Source organism: Papio anubis, chromosome 17 (assembly GCF_008728515.1).
Source record: "Papio anubis isolate 15944 chromosome 17, Panubis1.0, whole genome shotgun sequence".
Taxonomy (NCBI): domain Eukaryota; kingdom Metazoa; phylum Chordata; class Mammalia; order Primates; family Cercopithecidae; genus Papio; species Papio anubis.
The window spans coordinates 54,396,207-54,414,784 of NC_044992.1; the positions used below are offsets into that span (position 1 = coordinate 54,396,207).

At 34.2% G+C, this 18,578-nt stretch overlaps 1 protein-coding gene across 11 annotated transcripts in view; it reads left to right on the forward strand.

Annotated features, from left to right (window-relative positions):
- LOC103878903 (EF-hand calcium-binding domain-containing protein 3) overlaps positions 1-18,578 on the forward strand; it is a 514,301-nt gene that overhangs the window by 326,087 nt on the left and 169,636 nt on the right. For 8 of the 11 annotated variants that reach the window (XM_031657656.1, XM_031657654.1, XM_021929308.2 and 5 more), the window contains 9 exons: positions 1,775-1,828; positions 3,039-3,143; positions 4,579-4,632; positions 5,260-5,364; positions 8,543-8,596; positions 14,589-14,708; positions 15,567-15,620; positions 16,002-16,106; positions 17,846-17,899. In XM_031657656.1, the coding sequence (XP_031513516.1) occupies positions 1,775-1,828; positions 3,039-3,143; positions 4,579-4,632; positions 5,260-5,364; positions 8,543-8,596; positions 14,589-14,708; positions 15,567-15,620; positions 16,002-16,106; positions 17,846-17,899 (705 nt within the window). Of the gene's footprint in view, positions 1-1,774; positions 1,829-3,038; positions 3,144-4,578; positions 4,633-5,259; positions 5,365-8,542; positions 8,597-14,588; positions 14,709-15,566; positions 15,621-16,001; positions 16,107-17,330; positions 17,696-17,845; positions 17,900-18,578 lie in introns of those variants that run through there. The other 3 variants (XM_021929309.2, XM_031657659.1, XM_003913249.5) reach the window with 3 other exon arrangements.

The window sequence follows — 18,578 nt, forward strand, 5'->3', positions numbered from 1 at the left end:
CATTTCACAACAGACTATTTTTGAACTTATACAGTGGAAAGAAGCTTCTGTTCTGACATATTTGTACTTTCACCGCTTGAAACGTTCACCACCAGAATGAACGTTTCTGCCCACCTGTTTTACTCCTTCTTGGCTTTTTAGGAGTCACAGGAACCAGGAATACCTCACGCTGGCCTTTATTGACCTTCATTAGGGTCTTTAGAATTTTAGTGCCAAGTGTTTCCCAAGTCTACTGCTTCTCAGTTCTATTCCCATGCTCTGACACTTTCCTGGTGCTTTCCTAGTCCATGGGGGAGAGAGTCCCATGCCCATTCTTTCTTCCAGGACACTATCAGAGTCTAAGGCTTGATATAGGCCTAGCAGCCTGTAGAGATCAGTAGCATTTGATTCCCAAAAGGCAAACAGCTTGGAGGTGGTAGTAAAAGAGACAATGATTCCTATTCAGGTCTCCATATTTGCAGATCCCTTCCAGAACTTTGGTTACGGTTGGTTGCGGTAAATACAAAAGAAGAACATTACATGCAGTACATCTACACCATGAAATCCTATGCAGGCATTTAAAACAAAATGATCACATCCTTTGCAGGGACATGGATAGAGCAGGAGGCCACTATCTTTGGCAAAGTAACACAGGAACAGAAAACTAAATACTGCACCTTCTCATTTATAAGTAGGAGTTAAATGATGAGAGCACATGGGCATATAGAGGGGAACAACAGACACTGGGATCTACCTGAGGGTAGAAGTTGGAAGGAGGGAGAGGAGCAGAAAAAATAACTATTGGGTACGAGGCTTAATACCTGGGTGACGAAATAATCTGTACAGCAAACCCCCATGACATATGTTTACCTACATAACAAACCTGCACCTGTATCCCTGAACTTTAAAAAAAAGTTTAAAAAATTACACATAAATGAAGTTTTCCTTGTCACACAGAACATTTTTATTCCTGCTAATAGATTCCTTATGATTTGAGATACATTTAGAATATTTTAATGAAATAAAACTCCCTGAGGGCCTAGTTCTCAGTGGAAATCCCCCAATTAAATAACCTATAGCAGAGAGCCCTTCCATTAATTTTTTAAATTTTTTCATTAAAAACCAGCTGGGCAATCAAAAGACAAAAGAATTTAGTTGACTCCCAACCATAGCAAACCATACACAAAGCCGAAAAAGCACTAATCCCCTTCAGAGATCTTATCTTTTTCCATGATGGGCTTGATTACCTATAATAGTTCAGTTGAACAAAAACACGTTTTCATGCTGTCCTGACCTGTAGCTGGTGTTGACACAGAAATTATTTGTGTCCAGGAATACTTGAATAGATGTAGATTAAGGATCAAAAAATTCTTCTCACCATAGACTTAGCAAGACTATTAACAATTGATATACTTTTCTGGCCACTCTACTGGTATTTTGTGATAAAAGTTTATTGAATTCATGAAATAACTACATTTTTAATCTTCTGTGATTCCTGGGTTACAGCTAGATTTTTCTCATTGACATGGAGTATTACTTTGCTGCTAGAAGAAAAAATACTTTTTTTCAGAAACTAGGAATCACTTTTCTCCCCCAAAACATAATACTTCAGTGCTGCTGAAATATTAATTGTATTTAGGAAATAATTGTGTTTATTGTCATGTGAGTTTTCTTATGAAGGGTGTATCAAAAGTTACATGTTCTAAAGCAAATAAGTACTAAATTTTCCTCTGTGTAACATCATTTTCATAGTCTCATTGTCATGTTTCTGAACAATTTATTCCTTGTCTTACAGTTAATGGTAAGGTTGATCTGAAAAAGGTGATGAATGAAATGAAATATTTTACGGGTAAGACATTACTAAAACATTTTTACTTGAATTCTAACTCTGTTGAATTTTGCATGGTGCTTTCCCAATATTAAATGTATTCGTGCTAATATTTTACATATTTATATAGAACTGTTCTCCCTTTGGTTATTTAGGACTTGGACGTAAAAATGAATGGTATATTTGAGGAATAAATTTTATTTTCTGTGATTTCTAACAATAATATGCTGATCTGAACCGGTATTTTAATCAGAGGTCACAAGTTGGCCACCCATGGTTGAATCCAGACTGCTATCAACTTTCATAAGGTCTGGAAACACTGAATCTGCATTTACTCACAAAATAGCTGATGTTTTTTCTCTTTGGATAAAGCATGTGCTCTTTGTTTCACCTAAGCCAATTTCACTCCTTTCCTTTACCTCCAGACTCTTGTGAGCTTTTGAGTTAATAACTTCTGGTTTAAGTAGTCAAAATCTAGATAGACACAGAAAATAAGAAGATAAATATTTTTAAAGGATTAAGTGGATTGGGTTGCTTTAAATAATAATCACATAATTCAGCATTAAAAACAAAAAAGACTAGATATCCCTAAATTATAGGCTGATTGTACAATCAGATTTTCTTCAGTGCTAGCATGTCTTTACATTAGGCTTAGGAGACCACTGTCTCTTTTCATGAAGAATCAAGGAAGTTCTATCTTACTCATCCTTAAACACTATTAGAATATGTGAGAATGTAGAATACTATGCAGCCATAAAAATGAATGAGATCATGTCCTTTGCAGGGACATGGATGAAGCTGGGAGCCATCATCCTCAGCAAACTAACACAGGACCAGAAAACCAAACACCCCATGTTCTCACTCATAAGTGGGAGCTGAACAATGAGAACACAGGAACACAGGGAGGGGAACATCACACACCGGGGCCAGTCAGGAGGTGGGGGGAAAGCAGAGGGATAGCATTAGGGCAAATAGCTAATGTGTGCAGGGCTTAATGGCTAGATGGTGGGTTGATAGGTACAGCAAACCACCATGGCATACATATACCTATGTAACCAACTTACATGTTCTGCACTTCTATCCCAAAACTTAAAGCAAAATTAAAAAACAAAAGGAATATGTGAGAATACATAAGTAAAGATGTCATTATATGGTCCAGCTTTTTCATGATTTTTGGTAATTATAATATCCTAAAATTGCCATGTGTGAACAACTTTTTTTTCTTTCAAAGGAGACAAAGTTGATACAAATAAACTTAAAAGTGTTTTAGGAAACTTGGGGATTGAGCTTATGCCTGATGAACACTTGAACTTGCTGAAAACATTGCCAGTTAATGGTAAGTCTTATGGATGCCATTGGGATTTTTAGGTAGTCTGGTTTTGTGGATATATAAAAACATTCCAAAATAAACTAAAAATGCTTTTAAAATGTTAAAAGCTAATGCTAATACAAATAAAACTTTCATCACTTAGATTTTAATTGAAAATCATCAAACCTTTCAGCTGTAAGTTGCTGTCAAAGTTCAAATTCATTATTCACATCTTCAGGTTATTGATTAGCTAGATTTGTAGAAACAGATTAAAAGAAAGATAAAAGAGACAAGAAAATAGAGAGAGAGGAGGGGAAAGAAACAGGAGTAGACAGACAATAGAATGGAACTAAATAAAGTAGCTGCATGTGTTTCTGAAAAATAGAATATGTCGTTTACCAAGAAGTGGATAATTTTGTACATTGAGAAAAGGCTACATTTCTTAACTTATTATTAGGTGAAATAAAACCAAAAAATTCAGAAAAATAAAAAATGTTTTTAATTTCATAACCCAAAGATAATCAAAGTTAATATTTTAGAGCATTTTCCTTCAGCACTTTTTAGATGATGAATAGATGATTGATAGATAGATAGATAAAATTTATGTATGTATTAATAATTCTCATCTCTTCAAACTATTAATGTGATTCATCATAGAAAACGTTGGTAATACAGATAAGAAAATATCAAAATATTTCTATTCCTACCTCAAAATAATAACTACTATCAAAAATTTGAGATGTGTGGCCTGTAATTCCAGCACTTTGGGAGGCCGAGGCGGGCGGATCACAAGGTCAGGAGATCAAGACCATCCTGGCTTACACGGTGAAACCCTGTCTCTACTAAAAATACAAAAAATTAGCTGGGTGTGGTGGCATGTGCCTGTAGTCCCAGCTACTCAGAAGGCTGAGGCAGGAGAGTTGCTTGAACCCAGGAGGAGGAGGTTGCAGTGAGCCAAGATCGTGTCACTGCACTCCAGCCTGGGCGACAGAGTGAGATTCATCTCAAAAGTAAATAAATAAATATAAAAAAATTGAGATGTATATTTCCAGTTTCCTATCTATGAATATATGTCCTTATTTTATTTGGCAGCCTTGTGGAGAAAACTTTGCAAACATCCTAAAATTTGTCAAGATTAGATTTATTTAAGTAAAGTTGCAAAATGGAAGATATTTTATTTTGTCAAATTTTTTTCCGGAAAAGTTATCGTAATTTGAATTCCCACAAACAGCAGTAGAGAATGTTATTTTCCCTACATTCCCAATACAGAAAAGTGAGCAGGCACATATAATTGTTATCATTTGCATTTTAATCATGTACTACCAAGAGTGAACATTTTGTTACTGTGTATTACCTATTTGCATTTGAAATGTTCCTTAGGCAAAGATTTTAAGTTCTTTCTGAAATTAAGAGATCTGTACTGTCTTCTAACTCTATTTCCAAAATGTTCCGTTTTTTATAGCTGATGGAAAAGTGTATCAGAAAAGGTTGATGAAAGGCATAAAGTCTCTTGAGCGTGAGTAAGCAGTGCAATAAAAAGGCTAAGTCTTAAACTCTTATTTGTACTTTTGAAACATGAATCTTCCTTTCCTATATAACTGAGTCATTATTTATGGCTCCTTCAGTAGATCTGCAAGTTAACGAGTGTTTATTTTACTATGATCTGGCAGGAAGTGTCAAACTTTCATGGATTTTTTCCTCAGCCCTAAAGGAAAAAAAGAAAAATTTAATACGCAGCAAAAGATGAAGAGTTAAGGCTGTCAGATAAGGATTTCAGTCAAAAGCAGGACATATAGTTTGCAAATACAGGCAACAAAAATAATTCCTGTTCTGTGGAATATTATGGTCATGATTAGCTCTAACTTTTCAGCCTTATTTAAGAATATTTTTGCTTTGTGGGCTTGTTCCTGCAATAAGATTTGGGGAATTCAGTTCTAATTTTTATCCTTCTATTAGCTATAACAGACAAGTTTTTGGTGTTTGTCTTAAAATCTCAACAATAATACTAGAAAATAAATAATATTTTTTCATTGTGATAAAACTCTTGCTCAATAAAGAAGAAAAATAATACAGCAGCATGAATGCATAGTCCAATTTTAGAATCATTCTGCTTTACCATATTCCTTTCCTATTCCTTACTTAGAAGGCAGTGTTGATGTCAATAAGCTGGACACTCTTTTAGAAAACATGGGGATAAAGATCACGGAAGAGGAATTCATGGATCTAACAGAAAGACTACCAGATGACTGTGAGCACTGTAATCACCCCTATACTTTTTAAGGGGTACTTATTCTTTTAAACTTGAAAATGAGAATTTCTCAAACCAGATCATCAAAATATCAAAGACTTTTCAAAAGTTTAGCGAAGAACTCAGTCTCAAAGTCAGGGAAAAAATCATTTCTCTTAATCTCTTCATTATTTCAATTAATCTAAATTAATCTAAGAGAAATAATTATCTAAATTAATTCAATTAATCTAAGATAATCTAATGATTCTCTTAATCACTTCCATTAATCTAAAATCCAGTTTTTCCCCTATGGATACTAAGCATTGCACAAAATGAAGCCAAGATTTTGTTAAGCCAGAAAATGATCAGGACGTAGCATTCAAAATGGAAGGGAAGGATTTATTAATAGAAGGAAAGGAGATCACCTCATATTTTCTTCTCTCATAAAGAGAATCCGGTTCCCACATTCACCATTCTATTAAAAAATACTCTTACTTAGCTGACTGAACATCCTAGCAGACAAATCCAGTGTGCACCACTCACCTTTTTCTAACTTGAGTTCTCTGGTGCCTTTAATAATATTAAACTTTTTTCTTTTATTACAACTCTCTACATTCTCAGCTGCTATGAATTCATGCTCTCCATAATTTTCTTCTCTGCCTTTCCTGAGGCTCATTGTTTATGGCCTTCTCTTCCTCCCCTCAAATTAGTGGGTTAAGTGAGCATTTTTTAATGAAATAGTATAGAAGAGAAAAGAAAATATCAAAGCATATGTCACACAGTTAGGCTAGATATTATTTCATGAAACTTTATGATGTGTGTGTGTGTGTCTGTGTGTCTGTGTGTGTGTGATATGGTGAGTGTTCGGAGTTCTTAGTGAAGCTTACAATAAAAATTTTTGAAAAATACTGGTTTAAATGATAGTGATATAACAGTTCTATTCTCAGTCTGTTGTTCTTTCCACAACCACATTTCTAGATGATTTCACTTACCTGTGTATGTTTAAGATTTCAAATCTTTGATCCCAAACCTAGACTTATCCCATGTGATTCAGTCTAGGATAGTAAAATCCTTTTATCTCTATTGACCGAGACAAGCATTTGGTCAGATCATCTTAAAATCTTGTTAAAATAAAGGATCATAAAATGATATATACATACCTTAAACATTTTACTTGAAAGAAAAAAATAGGCCCAAGGCCATTTTTATTTAATGTAGGCATTCTCTTTTGGGATTTTCTTACATAAACATATTTATTTATTGTCTACACTCCTAATTTCAGTTTCTTTTAAGAATAAAGTATTTTTCTTTTAAGTTGACCAGAAGGCAGGGCGCCATGCCTTACGCCTGTAACTCCAGCATTGGGAGGGAGGCCAAGGCGAGTTGATCACTTGAGCCTAGTAGTTCTAGACCGGCCTGGGAAATGTGACAAAACCCCATCTCTACAAAAAAATACAAAAGTTAGCCAAGGGTGGTGGCGTGCTCCTGTAGTCCCAGCTACTCAGGAGGCTCAGGAGGGAGAATCGCTTGAGCATGGTAAGTCCAGGCTGCAGTGAGCCATGATTGTGCACTGCACCACTCCAGCTCAGGTGACAGAACAAGACCCTGTCGAAAAAAATTTAAATTGAAATTAAAAAAAAAAGTTGACCAGAAATTTCAGTCTGAATCTATCTAGGTTTTAGTTATTTCTCCAATCTTTTTACAGTTATCTTATTCACACCAAATTCAGCAGAACTTTTTTAGCAATTTGCCTTCAGTGGAATATTCTGAATTATTCAAATGTGTTTTCTATGAGAAAAACTCCCTTTTCCATTAATAGTTCATCAGTTTATATAATGATTGAATTATCATCAATTTAATAAAAAGTAGAACTATTTATAAATAAGTCAACAACTTAACCCATAACATAGATGCACTGGATTACTAAAATGGAAGCCTACTAGCTGTGAAAATTTGGCATGCCATCAGCATCAGTCTGAATGTGAGAATTCATAGTAGAAAGGGAAAATCAAGTTTAGACCATCAGGTTGGTTAAATTGAGGTAAATTAAGAAATCTTCTCCTATAATAACAAATCCCTATTCAGACATAGCTTTTTCACTGATAATCCAAACTCAGCAAATAAAGGATAAAACAAAAATCATGAATTACCTCTCTAATTCATAATTTTTAAAAATTCTGTCACCATTTTTTATCCACAGTTACCATGCAATAATCTACAAATTATCTTTGGCATCTCATACTCTCTCATTTTTTTCCTCTTAAAAATCTCTTGGCTATCTTGACTACTCTAACCTTAATTCAGATCTTCATGATCTCTGGCTTAAACTACTAGAAAAGCCTCCTGACTGGTCTAATAATCATATCATTGCCTTCAATTTCTCTATGTAAACTAGCCAGGATGATTTTGCTAAGGTGAAAATCTGACATTATTATTCTTCACATTAAAACTCTTCAATGATCCTTCATAGCTTATATATATTGAGTCTTACAATATGCCAGGCACAGTGCTAAGCATTTTATCAATTGGCTCATTTAATCAATTTATTTATTCATGATATCTGTTGAACACCCATGTCTCAGCCTATTTTAGTCTTAGGGATACAACCATGAACAAAACAAATTTATGTAAACTTCACAGAGCTAGGATTATCTTTTTTCAGTGCTCTATTCCAAGATCCAGACAGTCTAAACTCAGAAACCAACTGTTAACTGTTACTCTGACTCCATTCAACCTCTTTTGACTCATCTTTTCACTCCTTACGTGGCATTTTTCCCTTGAGCAAGATTTAAAGGCATTAGTTCACCACACACTGTGCTGTTCATTGCTCCTTTTCCTGGGATTCTTTCATTGTCGTCCAATAATAGAAAATAACATAATGTTGTAAACAATGGCCTTCAATATATACCAGCATGTGTTATCATCCATTCCAAGAGAAACAAGGAATTAAAAACAGAATGCATTCAAAAAACTAGAGAAAACATTTTACCTAAGGTAGACTTTATGGTCCAAGAAATCTTAGTTCTTATTGCTGATAATAGAGCTCTTTATTAAAGCCCAAGAATTATAAATGTTAAAATGACAACATGTAGTGAATAGCCTTCATCTAGGTTTTACTTCATAATTTAAATAGTTAATGCTTTATGCTTTTCTTCCAAGATTGGCTTTATCAGTGTCTAAATGTTGCCTTGTCTTACAGCTGAAAAGAAAGTCAAACTAAATAAGTTGATTAAAGAATTGAGTGCTGTTTTAGGTAAGTGAGAAATTAACTTTTTACATGATCTTTCCTACCATCCCTTCATTCTCTTATTAATTTTGCCATTTTAACCTTTCATTAATTAAGTGTTTTTATTTATCTGCTTTGGATCACCTACACTTTTACAACCAATAGAGGTACTAGGTCTTGGCACAAGATATAGGATACTTCAGAATTGAGGTAATAGCTGAGACATTTCTGTGAACAAAATTATTTGGATGGATCATCAATATCATAATTTTCAGGGAAATTATATTAACTTCATATTATGTGTAGTAATTTTCTCCTATATTATGATGACATGACTTTTATTATAAATAAGAGAAATAAGTTATATTTCTGAGTCTGGTAATTTACTCTGCATAATACAGCAAGTGTGCTCATGTCTTTGTTGCTCATCTAGCAATAGAAGATGCTGCTACCATCCAGGCACGGTGACTCATGCCTGTAATCCCAGTACTTTGGGAGGCCAAGGTGGGAGGATGGCTTGAGCTCAGGAGTTTGAGACCAACCTGGGCAACATGGCAAAATTCTGTCTCTATAAAATATAAAAATTAGCTGGGCATAGTGGCATGTGCCAGTGGTCCCAGTTACCAGGGGTGCTGAGATGGGAGGATCACTGGAGCCCGGAAGGTGGAAGTTGCAGTGAGCTGAGATAGCGCCACTGCACTCCAGCCTGGGTGACAGAGCAAGACCCTATCAGAAAGAGAGAGAGAGAGAAAAGAAAGAAGAAGAGGAAGCAGCTGCATCAATAGTATTTGCTATGTAGCCATGATAGCAGACTTTTCTTAATAGTATGAGAATGTTTTTAGTCCTATTTCTTCCTTTTGGTCCTCCCTCAATGAGAGCCACAGGGGAAACCATCAGGAATTGTCCAGACCTCCACTATTGCTGATTCTGCTTGAGATGAGCTGACATCTCAATATCAAATCAGGATGATTTCATCCTGTTTTTGTCTTTGAATCATTTGTTAAATTATCTGTTGATACAGTGGCTGCATAGAAGCACTTGAGACTCTGAAAAGCAGAACTCAAACAGTGTGAGGCAAACAAAACTGAAAATATTATAAGAAGGGACTGGAAGGTATTCTGGAATCATGGCCAAACATTTGTCAGGCATGAATGAAAACTAGTCTAACCAATCCTTTAAGTCTACCTTTAAAACTCGAGTTTTCTTTTAGCTTAGATATAAATGTCTAAGTGTGAATCCTGGGCAACATGGCAAAACACCGTCTCTACAAAATATACAAAAATTAACTGGGCATGGTGGCACATGCCTATGGTCCCAGCTACTAGGGCGGGGATTGGGGGCACTGAGGTGGGAGGATCTCTTGAGCCAGGAAGGCGGAGGTTGCATGAGCTGAGATAGCACCACCGCACTCCAGTCTGGGTGACAGAGCAAGACCCTATCTCAAAAAAAAAAAAAAAAAAAGAGAGAGAAAAAGAAGAAAGGAAGAAGAAGAGGAAGAGGAAGTGTGATTGCAAGTACAATGTAAAGAATTAGCAATGTGGCAATTCTACCTGTTTATCAAAAGAAAATTCACAAAAGAGTCACAAAAGTATATGTATGCTTATATATGGTAACTGAGTTCACCAGCCAAGCAAATGTTATGAAGAGCTGTATATCAGTAACTTGAAAATCATCAATCCTGGAATACAAAATTTTAAAACTGATTTTCTCTCACAAATAAAAAGATAGTGAGTGCTTTCTCAAATTTTATTTAAGTTTGACTAGTTACCTTTGCAAAAATTTATGGCTAGTCCCACAAACCTCCAACCATTAGTCCTTAAGACTAGTTTGGATTGGGCCTGTGGTTTTCATCCTTTGTGAAATATTCACTTATACACTCAACAGAATAAGACAACAAGAACAAAACAAAAATAATTGAGGCATGACTCAATTATTATATTAGGGAAATTATATTAACTTCATATTATGTGTAGTAATTTTCTCCTACATTTTGATGACATGACTTTTATTATAAGTAGGAGAAATAAGTTATATTTCTGAGTCTGGTATTTACTCTACATAATACAGCAAGCATGCTGATGTCTTTGTTGCTCATCTAGCAATAGAAGATGCTGCTACCGTCCAGGCATGGTGACTCACGCCTGTAATCCTAGTACTTTGGGAGGCCAAGGTGGGAGGATGGAAATTATATTAGGAAAATTCGCTAATATAATTGAGGCATGACTTTATTCAAATAGAGAAGCAAAAGTTAAAGCAAAGCAAGTAATGGAAGAATAGGCAGGTTAACAGCAAAAATATTTACCACATATACTACAAATCAAAAAGTCTAATTACATTACACAAAGAACTAGCACTAAGGACAAAGACAAATCCTGGGATAACAAAATTAATTTGCCCACAAGAACTCAATACAACACAGTAAGAGCTCAAATTGTTGACTTACACGACAGCAAATGTGAAGGACAAATAGAAATTATACATAAGAGTCCTGGTGAGTACCCCAGTTGGTCCAACAAGCCCCATGGAATGCTGCCAGATGGAGATCTTCAAAATAAGTAGACCCTTCAGGATTTTTAAAGGCCAACACAACTAACAATTATTTGAAATAAAAAGCAAAGCTGGTCAGACACAGTCACAACTGTGCAGAACAGAATGCTTACATAAGATTTGGGGGAAGTATAGAGTTGAGTGATGGGCAAACTCAGAGGCATGGGTAGGTTGACATCATCTGTAGAAACATGATTTCTCTGGTAAAATTGTTATTGATTGGTTGGTATTCACAAAAGTGTTAATTGAAGTGTGACTGTTCCCATGTGGCTAACTTTCAGAAGCAAGAAGCTGTGACTGATTGGTTGGCCTGCAGAAGTGTGTTACTTTTAGTAATTTGTCATTGAGTGATTAAACAGATTTAAAACCAGTCTGGTGGTTCCTTGTTGCCATTATGTGGAACAATCAGTCTTTTATTTTTGGAATACAAAAATACAAGTACTTTTAAATTTTCAATAGCTATACAGATTCTCATAGTAGACAATGGAGGAGAAATGAACCCACTGTTTCTCCTGATATGTACACAGCTGGATCCAAGTACACAGGATAGAAGTCATCACAATATCCACAACTAAAGTTATATCAAGTTCCTCTGCCATGCCTCCTCCATAGGCTAGGGCACCATTGCCCTCCACTCTATTTAGGCTGTCCTATCATCTGGTTCTATGGATATGATGGAGGAAGGTCCCCAATCCAATTCATTAACAAGACAGAAAAAGAAGACCCAGTAGTAACAATTCGGGTCCCTTGCCCATTTTTTGATCAGGTTGTTTTTTCTTACTATTAAGTTCTTTGAGTACCTTATATATTTTAGATATTAACCTTTTATCAGATGTGTGGTTTGCAAATATTTTCTCCCAATCTGTTGGTTGTCTCTTCACTCTATTAATTGTGTCCTTTGCTGTTTAGAAGCTTTTTAGTTTGCTGCAATCCCATTCATCTGTTTTTAGTTTGGTTACCTATGATTTTGTGATCCTATCCAAGAATATCGTTGTCTAGACCAAAGTCATGGAGAGTTTCCCCTATGTCTTCTTCTAGTAGTTTTACAATTTCTAGTAGTTTTACACCACTGATTTTTCTATGTTGATATTGTATCCTGCAACCATACTGAATTGGTTTATTGGTTCTAATAGTGTTTTGTTGGAGTCTTTAGGGTTTTCTTTATGTAAGATCATGTCATCTGCAAACAGACAACTTAACTTTTTCTTTCCAATTTGAATGCCTTCTATTTCTTTCTCTGAAACTGTAACTTTAATGAGTGAGATAAGGGTCTAATGTCATTCTTCTGCATGTGAATATCCAGTCTTCCTAACACCATTTATTGAAGAGACTGTCCTTTCCCCATTGTGTGTTCTTGGTACCTTTGTCTAAAAATCAAAATTGACCATAACAGTGTGTATGTATTTCTGGACCTCTATTCTGTTCCATTGTCTGAAATGTGTCTGTTTTATGCCAGTACTATGCTGTTTTGATTCCTATAGATTTGTAGTAGGTTTCCAAATTCAGTAGTGTGATGCCTTCGGCTTTGTTCTTTTTGCTCAAGATTGCTTTGGCTATTTGGGATCTTTTGTGTTTCCATACTAATTTTAGAATTGTTTTTTCTATTTTTGTGAAAAATGTCATTGGAATTTCAGTAGGGATTGCATTGAATTTATAGATCACTTTTTTGATGGTCAAAATTAATTTATTTTGGATATTGCATGTATTCTCATTTTAAAACTTCTTTTTTTTAAGTTCAGGGTTACAAGTGCAAGTTTATTACATAGGTAAACTTGTGTCATGGGAGTTTGTTGTACAGATCATTTCATCACCCAGGTATTAAGCCTAGTACTCATTAGTTATTTTTCCTGTGAATGTATAGATCACTTGGGGTAGTATGAACATTTTAGCAATATTAATTCTTCTAATCTGTGGACACAAGATATCTTTCCATTTATTTGTTTCATCAATGTTTTATAGTTTTCAGGATACAGATATTTCACCTTCTTTTTTTTTTAAAGTCTAATTTATTGATATATACTTACTTACAGTAAAATTCATCCTTATGTGTACAGTTCTGAGTTTTGACAAAAAATACAATCATGTAATCCTCACCACAATGTAAATTTATTCCTAAGCTTTTTTGTAGCAATTGTAAATGTGATTAGTTCCTTGATTCCTTTTTCAGATAGTTCATTGTTACTGTATTAGAAATACCACTGATTTTTCTATGTTGATGTCGTATCCTACAGCCATACTGAATTGGTTTATTGATTCAAAGTGTTTTGTTGGAGTCGTTAGGGTTTTTGTTACGTAAGATCATGTTATCTTTAAACAGTCAACTTTTTGTTTTCAATGTGAATGCCTTCTATTTCTTTCTCTTATAAGTGGGATTCCCTGGAAACCATCATTCTCAGCAAACTAACATAGGAACAGAAAGCCAAACACTACATGTTCTCACTCATAAGTGGGAGTTGACCAATGAGAACACGTAGACATAAGGAGGGGAACATTACATACCAGGGCCTGTCAGGGGGTAAGGGACAAGGGGAGGGAGAGCATTAGGACAAATACCTAATGCATGTGGGGCTGAAAACCTAGATGATGGGTTGATAGGTGCAGCAAACCACCATGGCACCTATATACCTATGTAACAAACCTGCACGTTCTGCACATGTGTCCCAGAACTTAAAGTAAAATTTTTTTTAAAAGTGGGCTTCCTGGTCTTGTTCCTGATCCTAGAGGGAAAGTTTCAATTTTTCGCCATTGAGTATGTTGTTAACTGTGAGTTTGTCATATATGGGCTTTATTGTGTTGAAGAACATTTATTCTATATACAATTTGTTGAGCTTTTATCATAAAAGGATGCTGAATATTGTTGAATGCTTTTCTACATCTATTGAGATGGTCATATGTTTTTTTTCCTTCATTCTGTTAATGTGGTATATCACATTTATTGATTTGTGTATGTTGAACCATCCTTGCCTCCAGGGATAAATCCTACTTGATCATAGTGAATGGTCCTTTTAATTGATGTTGAATTAGGTTTACTAGTATTTTGTTTATGATTTTTACATGTATGTTTATCAGAGATATTGGCCTATAATTTTCTTTTCCTCTAGTGTCCTGGGCTGGCTTTGCTATAAAGGTAATGCTGGCTGAGGCCCCATTTTGCAATATACTCTCTATCAAGCATTTATTATGTGCATTTTATGGACATTGTACTACTTAATAATATAATTTATATAATCTATGTACTTTTCAATATGAAATGTAGGTGCCTCACATTTTACTCTCCTAACATAATGATTATTTTAAAAATATCAGGAGAAATAGTTAAACTTCTATACTGTAAGAAAAGAACTAAATTATTATTTGTTTTATTTTTACCTTTGAAATTATTATAATGGTATATGAGTGAAAATATTGTTAGTTAACATTATTTGTGTTCTTCTCAAATTTATTTTTGTCACAATTTCTATCTCTTTTCTAGGAAAACAGGTAGATGTCTGTGACCTAGAAGATGCACTAAAAGACATGGAAATAGAGGTCCCATATGAGGACTACTTGCATTTAGTAAAAACTTTGCCGCTTGATGGTAAGAATTTAAAATGTATGTATCCTTCAAAGGGCTTCAGAGTGCTTTTGAGATTGTGAGCTTTTCTTCTAAAATGATACAAGATTGTTACCAGGGTTTTTTTTAAGTCAAAGTATGGTAAGAAAGCAGATAAATCTGAGATTTTCTCCTATTTTTCATTAACACAAATTTATTTGTATTCAGTTTAAAATTCCATACGTGTATCTTCCCACTATTTATGTTATGATAAGTATATCATGTTATAGTATGTTATGATAAATATTGTTAGATATGTTATGATAAATATGTTAGACATATGATGCCATAGTTCTTTGAAAAATTACCCAGCATCCTATTAAACTCACACTATGTTGATACAAACAAAAGATATAGTCAGAGGTTGAGATTCTACTTCTAGTTTTAAAAGCTTTTAGAATTACTAGATTTTTGCCAAAAAAAAAAAAATCTGGTTAATTTGATTTTTATTAACATAAACAGTAGCTATCGTACTCCTTCATGCCAATAAGACATGTGTATTGTTGTCATTGATTGCATTAATGAACCTGATAGTATGGGGGAGAATGTAAAATGGAAAAGTAAGAGGGGTATAAGGAAAGAAGTTAGAGATAAAGGTAAATAAAATGGGATATAAGTTTCAAAATGTTTAAGCCAATAATTATTGCTTTTGTGTAAGTGTGGACAGATCTACCTCATTAAAGTGTCTCCAAATAATCTTCGTAACTAATTGAGAGAAAAATAGGTAAATTTCAGAGAAAAATATTTAAAACTCCATCTTTCTGAAATTATGGGATTAGGGGAAGAATTGTCACATTTTTATTGTTTAGCAAGTCTCCCTTTATTGTTCTCTGACCTGAATTGTGTCTTTTCTTACAGCTGAAGGAAAGGTGTATCAAAAAAGGTTGCTGGATGGTATAAAGACTGTTAAAAGTAAGTGCAAAGTATGGTGAGAAAGCAGATAAATCTGAGATATTCTCCTGTTTTAATTTATACAAATTTATTTGTATGAAATTTAAAATCCCATATATACATCCTACCAATATTTATGCATATGTTAGATATATTATGCCGTAGTTCTTTGGAAAATTACCCAGCATCCTATAAAACTTGCACTATGTTGATATAAACAAAAGATATCATCAGAGGATGAGATTCTACATCTAGTTTTAGTGGTGACCCTATTTGTACCCTTAACTAGATCTGATTAAACTTTATGTCTTGATGATTAAAGTGATAACTATAACACATATGAATTAAGAAGGATTTTTTTCATATCTTAGTATTCCTTTTTAATATTTTGTCTCTCCTAAGGAGGAAAGGTTGATATAAATGACCTGGATAAATTTCTGGAAAATATGGGGATTGAGCTCTCAGAAAAAGAACTTGAAGATTTTTCAAAAGACCTACCAGTTGATGGTGAGCATTATAGATAAAAATGTATTATGTTTAAGACAGCTTGGGTTTGAAAGCATACATAGACCAATGAGAGTGGTTAATTGATATCAATAGGGCATTTTTAAAAGCTTAGAGCAGAATTCAGGTCAGATGAAAACATATTTCCTCTCTTTAATTCAAGTCCAGCAAATGTATTCCATTATGGATAATAAAATTGGTGAGGGTACTAACAGACCTCTCTCAGGTCAAAGAATGAAGAAAAGAAGAAAAATAGAATGTGAAAGATTTAAAAGAAACGTTACACAATATGTGAGAGAAAAGGAAAACTCTCTATGATGAGGCATGGTTAAAACTGATTAATGGTGATTTCTAGTACATATGATTCAGCTGTTATGAAATAGAAAGATTAACTTGTAATAGACCTAGAATAGAAATGACATTAGAAATGTTAAGAGATGTAACTATGAATAGTCAGTCTAATATTACTATTATAATAGGATACTACATGTAATATGAGGTTAGATTTTAAATATGTTAGTAAAATGAAAATTTTTCAGAGGAAAAAAGTGCCAGTATTGATTCAAGAAGATATGAAAATATGGATAGACCAATAATATTTGATAAAATAATTTTACCTGTAAACTCATCTACCACTACCCATCCCTCCAACAAAAGGTGATAGCCTCAAATGGTTTTCAAAGTAAGTTCTTTCAAATTTTCAAAAAAATTTCGTTTTAATGTTATGCAAACTGGTCCAGAGGACTCCAACTTGAGTTGATGAAAAAAGCAAAATCTGGCTAGTTTTCTTCTCCTCTAATACCTAACAAAATGAACAACAGAATTTAAAAAAAAAAAAAAATAAGCAAAGGAAATTCAACATGAATCAAATAATAAAAGGGAACCAATTTAATGCCATAAATGTTAAATGGGGACAGACAAGGAAATAAAGACTCTACACTGGAAACAATAGTACAGCAGAGCTGGGCTCCTCAAAACCTTTCTCATTCTTCAGAAACTAAACTGGTAAGCTGCAAAATCCAGAGAATTCACACTAAAGTGCCCAGACCTAGGGTAAAGCAAATTGAATAAATAACTTTTTTCCCTCTCAACTTACTAGGAAGAAGTAGAAACAACTGTTAGGGATGAATTAGTAAAGAAGGGGAAATGAACAATATAAATCACTCATCTCCTCATCCTTTCCTTTTATTCTAGATCAAAGGGAATACTGAATGTTGAACGGAATAAAATTTTTTTCCACCTACTCCTAAAGATTCCTCTAAAGTTTCACAATATCAGGGGCAAAGAGAAATTTATAGATCATTAACAGGAGAAAAAACAAACTATACACAAAATGATAAAAGAATCTTATATTACCAACATTTGATTCAAAAAGAAATAGAAAAATATTTATCTCAAAGTGCTAGAGAAAAATAACTTTGAACACCAAATATTCAAGGATTCGAGTGAAATAGACATTTTCAGGCAAACAAGAACACAGAAGTTTACTAGCCATGGACTTTCTCTAAACAAATTACTAAAAGATGTATTCTAATAAAAACAAAATGAATACAGGGGAAGTAATGAAGGAAAGAACTTATTCTTAAATCTAAGTGAGTATTGCATATTCAAAAATGTAATTTCATAGTCTAGAACTAAAACTCAAGATGATACCAACATTCTAGTTGGGGGCAGGTGTCATGGGTGGCAAAAACTGAAAGAACCGCCTTATTGTTGCTCTGTGACTGCTCCATGTCTTACAGTTGATGAGAAGGTTGATCTGAAAAACATGATGCTGAGAATAAAAGATTTTACAGGTAAGTTTTTTTTCCAGGAGGTTTATTCTCTCTTCTATTGAGGTCTTAGTATTTTGTGACACTCAGCTGTAGCAGGATACTTTAGCATGGGGTTATCCACCATGTTTGGCATGTACATATCAGCCAAGTAAACCCAGTTACAATACATCCTGTATCTCCAATGGGAGAGAGCAAAATGCACTCCAAGGCACTAAAGAAGGGCAGGTTCTCAGTGGATTGCATTATTATTATTATTATTATTATCGTATTTTATGATAATAGACTGTATTTCAGCACACTTTTAGATTTACAGAATTGAGCATATTGTATAGAGAGTTCCATCTACCCATCCTTCCACTCCCCTTTATCCCAAGCACACAATCTCCCTGCTATTAACATCTTGCATTAGTATGGTACATATGTTACAATTACTAAACCAACATTCATACATTACTATTAACTATAATCTATAGTTTACATTAAGTTTCACTCTTTGTGTTGCATAGTTCTATGGGGTTTGACAAATGCATATAGATATGTACCTACCATTACAGTTTCATACAGAATAGTTTCACTGCCCTTAACATCCCCTGTGTTTCACTTATTCATCTTTTCCTCCCTTCCTTCCGCCAACCCCCCTTCCTCTACTTTGTTAAATGGATTATGAAAGGCAGAATAGCATTCTACGACCCTAGAATAT